This window comes from Benincasa hispida, chromosome 10 (genome assembly GCF_009727055.1).
Source record: "Benincasa hispida cultivar B227 chromosome 10, ASM972705v1, whole genome shotgun sequence".
NCBI lineage: Eukaryota > Viridiplantae > Streptophyta > Magnoliopsida > Cucurbitales > Cucurbitaceae > Benincasa > Benincasa hispida.
Genome location: NC_052358.1, coordinates 17,504,001 through 17,510,048, shown reverse-complemented (window position 1 = coordinate 17,510,048; position 6,048 = coordinate 17,504,001). Strand labels below are relative to the sequence as shown.

Genomic DNA, 6,048 nt, shown 5'->3' with positions numbered 1-6,048 from the left:
TTAGTGTGTGTAGCATGATCGCATGGCTTGCATTGACTAAGGTTGCCCTTGCGGTCACTCTTAAGGGTTGCGATGAAATCATCTCCACATTTGATCTATTTTCCCATTCATTTGTTTCATGTCATGAGTTGTCGTGTATCTACCTCTCTTTTATATTCTCATTGCGTTGTCTGTTAGCTAGGAGTAGGAGTAGTGTTAGCTTAGAAACCTCTCATCCATTCTTTTATTCAACTTCTGCATGCACATTACCGCATTCATCCAGCTACAAGTCCCTGAGTTCGACCTCGGTTCACCCGAGAAACTTGCGTTCGCACTATACTTGGCGTGAGCGTAAGAAAACTTGTGACAAGACGCATGGTCATCGCATACATTTGTTAACGCATAGTCATTCCAACGCATGACCATCGACACATGACAATCAACGTATACTTCAAGAACATGCATCGCATATTGCGTCCACGGAATTTTAGTTGTCGAGTAATTGACACCTAATTTTCCGTCATCAATTACATATAGGAAAAATGACATAGATAACTCAAAATAAGAGGCCCAAATGAAATTTGACCTAGATTTGAAAACAAATACTTTTTGGCCTTTTGCTTCTGTCACCACCCAGTGGCAATCGCTTTGCTACCGTCGATGAATGGTTTCTTTGGCTTTCTTATGGAATCAAAGATGAGAACGAGACCAATGCACGAGATCAAGAAAAGAGAGTGAGATCAAGAAGAGAGAGCGAAAATAGAGAAAATGAATTGAAAATGAGGGAGAGTAATGTGAAGAAACGAGAGGAAGGAGCGAGAGGAATGAGTCTAGAACGAGAGGAAAGAGTGAGAAATTTGAGTGTATCTAACCCTTGCGTACGTTTTGGGGTCAAAATAATATATTCACATGCTGTTAACCTAAGTAAAAGGCTAAATTCAGAGTGTTTTTGAATTTTGTGCCACATTTCATTTGACCCTCGAAAGGGGACATCCATATAATTTTCCCTTACATATAATTGAAATTTCGTTACTCATGTTTTTATCTTTTGTCATTTCTTTTATAAATAATAGGATTTCGAGTAATTCGGATGTCGATAAAAATGTTTTTATAACAGAACAGTTTCTTGTTTTTCCTGGTTTTTTGGTGAGCAATGCATAATTGCATACATAGGATTTGATGATTTAATTCTTGAATGCAAAAGATGGGAAAGGTTTGATTTGCTCAAACTTCTCTACGAATTACATGGAACTCCCTCTCATTTCCTCCTCCATCCATCTCCATTCTTCTCCCTTCTTCCAATTCCATGGCATTTCACAGTTTCCTTCTTCCCAACCTCTAACTCCAACCCAATCTCCCCAAATCAAGAATCTTCTCTCAATCTTCCGCCAACCCACCAATCCGCCATGGAAATGCAGATGGAACTGGGCAGTCATTTTATCTGTCAACCTTCCAATCGAATCAACTCCAAAGGCCTTTGGTCCGGAGACAACCCTCTTTCTTATTCCCTTCCTCTCCTCCTCTTGCAGCTTTCCCTTGCCTCCATTTTAACTCGCTTTCTCTCTTTCCTTCTCAAGCGCTTTGCTCAACCCTCCTTTGTTTCCCAGATTCTTGTAACTCTCTTTCTCTCCCTCTCTGTCTTCTTTTGTATCGAATGTTTCTTAGTATGTAGTTTTGGCCCTGATTGTTGCTCGTTCTGATGATTATTTAGTGTTGTCGATTGATTCCTGTAATGGGTCTTGTCTACTTTTATGATTGTTTATGTAGTTTCTTGTTGGGAAATTTTATCTAAATAGAGGATAGTTTCACATGGGTTGCTTACCTTTGTGCATTGCATTCGAAGCTACCAATGTTTGGCTGACTGTTAAGCTGTGAGGAGTGTTATAATGTCACTTATTAAAAAATAACAATGGTTGGATACAAAATGTGGATTGTCTGTTGTGCCTTCAAGTTGTACTTGACAATGGTGACTTCATACCTCAATCTCTGGTTGTCAGAGGTGTTTTGATCATACAAATACTGCACTTTGGAAGTTGTTGAGTCGTTAAGAGGAAAACTATTATTTATAACTCTGCCTGCTTTTGTTATCTTTTTTTTTTTCTTTTCTTTTTTTGAGATATTAAGTTATGAGATATGAAGCTAAATGGTTTTGTTTTCATCAGGCTGGGATGATATTGGGACCTTCGGTTCTTGGCTCCTACTCAGTATTTGCAAGCAGAGTTTTCCCATTGAGTGGAATAAATGTATTAGAAACTTTTTCTATTTTTGGTCTCATGATTTGTATCTTCCAAATTGGAGTGAAGATGGACCCAATGGTCATAATGAAATCGGGCAAAAAGGCATTGGCTGTTGGAATTTTAAGCTTTGTTCTTCCTAATGCACTAGCTAGACTCACTACCTTTGCTCTCAAGCATAATCTCTCATTGGACAAAGAGATGTCGAATGTGCTACCTCATGTGGTGATGCTACTGTCCATGACTTCTTTTCCTGTGGTTGCTTGCTTTCTTGACGAGTTTGAGATTCTTAACTCAGAGATTGGTCGTCTGGCTTGTTCTTCTTCTATGGTGTCTGAAATATGCTATTGGTCTGTCATGTCTTTTAATTATACCGTAACATCGCTTGAGGAAATGTCACCAGAAACTTTAGTTGGTTTTTTTCTCTCAAATGGTCTACTTATGTCTATTATCGTGTTTGGAATACGTCCAGGAGCTCTTTGGATAGTTCAAAATAGCCCAGAAGGCAGACCTGTGAAGGAAATTTATATATTTGCAGTTTTTGTAGCATTGCTGATTTGTGGACTCTTGGGTGAGGTTACTGGTCTAACCGCTCTTTTCACATCATTTTTTCTGGGTTTGGTCATTCCAGATGGTCCACCCTTAGGAGCTGCACTATCAGATACGCTAGATTGCTTTGGATCAGTATTGCTCATGCCAGTATTCTTCACTGCTTGTGGATTAAGAATGAATGTTTTCTCTATACAGAATTTGGAGAATGTGGGTGTTATTCACCTGGTTGTTCTTGTGTCACTCTTTGGAAAGGTTGTGGGGAGCATACTGCCTCCCCTTCTCTGTAGGATGCCATTTCGAGATGCACTCACTCTCGGTCTTATTATGAACTGCAAAGGCACTATTGAACTTGTAATCTTGATTAGCTGGAAAGTACACAATGTAAGTAAACTTCCCTATTGTTCAAAATCTTTTTGGATTATATTATCAGATAGGATGCTTTCCATCAAAGAGTTTACTAAATCATAATGAAACTCAAACGAAATGGGCAGTTGTTGCTTCTTTTATTACTACTTTTTTTTGTTTAATGTTTGCTTATTCAGTGGAAATAATTACACCGAATGCAGGTCATGAACGATGAAAGCTTCACCATTATGATTGTCTCTTTGATCCTTGAAACAGGATTTATTTCACCTCTTGTCAAGGCCATATATAATCCTTCGAGGAAGTTCCTTGCTTGCAAACGGAGGACTATCTTGCATCTTAGAAATGATGAAGAACTTCGAATACTCGCTTGCATCCATGGATTAGAGAATGCCCAGGCAATTCTGGATCTTATTTTGGTATCCAATCCGACTCATCAGAGCCCCATTAATTTGATTGTCCTACATCTTATTAAGCTTGTAGGCCGTTCTTCTCCACTTTTAATTGCTCACCAGCCTCGTGAAAGGTCGTTTTCATACAAAACACTGTCAGAACAGATATTCAGTGCTTTTAGAAAGCTTGCAAAACATTTTGGTGACCGTATCATAATAAATTGCTACAAAGGTATTTCACCATACACAACCATGTACAATGATGTATGCTCATTAGCACTCGACAAGAGAACGATCTTTATCATCATCCCTTTCCATAGGCAAGGTATGGTTGGCGAAGGGTTAAAATCTTCCCATGCTATAAGACAGCTAAACAAGAATGTACTTGACAAAGCACCTTGCACTGTTGGAGTTTTAATTGACAATGGAACCATCAGGTCTTCCCATAATTTTTCGCATCTGGCACTCCATCGAGTGGTAGTGCTCTTCTTTGGTGGCGCGGATGATCGAGAGGCATTAGCATTTGCAGCACGAGTGTCAGAACAGGATAGAATACTGGTCACTCTATTCCATTTCTCGTCTTCAAAAGAGATTGTTGGGACTACAGCTAGAAGCAAGATGCTTGATACAAAGTTCTCGAGTGAGTTTAAGCTGAAAGCCTCTCAAAATAACCGAATATCTTGCCAAGACAAGGTGGTCATGGATTGTAGGGATTTGATTTGTGTCCTCAAGTCTCTTGAAAATGCTTATGACCTTGTAATGGTTGGAAGGCGACATGCCGAATCTTGGTTGATGTCTGATGTTAGGCAATGGAATAAATGGCAGGGCGATTTGGGGGCTGTGGGAGACTTTCTTGCTTCATTCGATCATGAGAGCGGGACATCCATACTTGTGGTGCAGCAGCAGACAAGATTATGGGGACTGCGAGACCCCGAAGAGTCGATGCATCTGAGAAGAGTGAAAATATAAACATTTTTCTGGGACATTTAACATGATCTGCCATGAAATCTGACTTATCTTGTTGCATAGAGATTATCCCTCCATCAGTATAGTTCAAGAGTTGTGCCTCTACTTTTGGTTCACAGTTTCTCCCCTTCTTGATATGTTAAACATAATGCAGAGAACATTTTAACTCCGATTGGGAAAGATGTTGGAAGTTAAAAACTTACAATGTCATTGATCAACATTTACTTTTTATCTGGATACAGACTCAAAAAGGTCAAAATATTACTAAGCAGAATCTGAATCATCTGGCTGATGTATCCGTTCCATAGATACACCATGATCTATCGAGGAAAACACCATTGATTTGCTAGGAAGATCAGATTCATAAATCAACGAATGATATATGTCAAAGGCTCCTCTTGACTTCATCAAAGTCATTTGAAGAAACAAGTTCATCGACTGTCGGAAGTAAGGATTACACAGTATCGTGATCGAGCGACATCATTGTAATGAACTTTTTTCATCTGGTTGCAGTTGCAGAGAGCATCAGTGGCCAAGTTTAAGCAGATATGTTCCTTCTTCCTCTACATGTAGTAATGTTAAACTTAAAACCTGAACCAGGCCATGACCATGATATTGAAATGTGCTGAAGACTCTGAACTGAGGCCATGATATATTATTCTTGTTGATTAATGTAGTTTGGTTTTGTAGTTTTGTGTATGGAAAACATGGAGAATTGAAGCAATTTTGATAAAGATGTAATTTTGTTGCTTTGGAAACTGTGAGAAAGAAGACCCTTGGTTGAATTTGTGCTGAAGCTGTGCACGTTAAACAGGGAAGTAAGGGCATGTCTTCAATATGGGGAAGACTCTCCCATTTTCTCCGGGAATTGAAGCCTCAATCTATAAACCCAGATCCTCTTTGTCCTCATCAATGCTTTATTTTTTTTACTACTGCATTGGCTTCGGTTTTTTGGTTTTCGTTCATTTTGGTCTTTATACTTTCAAAATGTTTTTTTCGATCTCTATACTTTCAACCTTAGTTTATTTTGATTTATGTAATTTCAAATTATTCATTTTGATCCTTATATTTTAAAATGTAATTATTTTGGTCTCTTTATTTTCATTTATTTTATTTTTAACGATTTAAAAGGATCACTTTTTTAAAGAATGACAAAAATAAACTAAAGTTGAAAGTACAATGATCGAAATAAACATTTTGAAAATATCGAGATCAATAGGGACCAAAGTGAACATTTTAAACATACAATAACCAAAATGAACGAAAGTTAAAAGTACAAAGGCCAAAGTAGTATTAATTTATTTATTTCTGTTTATATTTATTTTTTGCCATTTTCAATGGCTGAACATTACATGTGCGCTCTTTCCAATCATCTAGTCTTGTGAATATTAAGCTTCTGCAACACTCACATGCATCTACAGTTGGGATTCACTTCCAACCTTATTTTTAGTTAATGGATTAGTCTAATTTAATATCAAGTTTTACACGAGGATAAAAATATCAATCTCGATATCGGTATCGACATTTTAATTTTACGAATATATCAACGGATATATCGACAA

General features: G+C 37.8%; 1 protein-coding gene across 2 annotated transcripts; it reads left to right on the top strand.

Annotated features, from left to right (window-relative positions):
• Positions 1-1,087: 1,087 nt before the first annotated feature.
• LOC120087944 (cation/H(+) antiporter 15-like) lies at positions 1,088-5,457 on the top strand. 2 transcript variants are annotated; one of them, XM_039044968.1, is made up of 3 exons: positions 1,088-1,192; positions 2,142-3,146; positions 3,332-5,457. In XM_039044968.1, exons 1-3 carry the CDS (start codon positions 1,175-1,177, stop codon positions 4,487-4,489), a joined length of 2,181 nt encoding a protein of 726 aa, XP_038900896.1. In that variant the 5' UTR covers positions 1,088-1,174; the 3' UTR covers positions 4,490-5,457. The 2 variants fall into 2 exon arrangements, with proteins under 2 accessions (XP_038900896.1, XP_038900895.1); XM_039044967.1 differs by having other exon boundaries at positions 1,094-1,592.
• Positions 5,458-6,048: the final 591 nt, after the last annotated feature.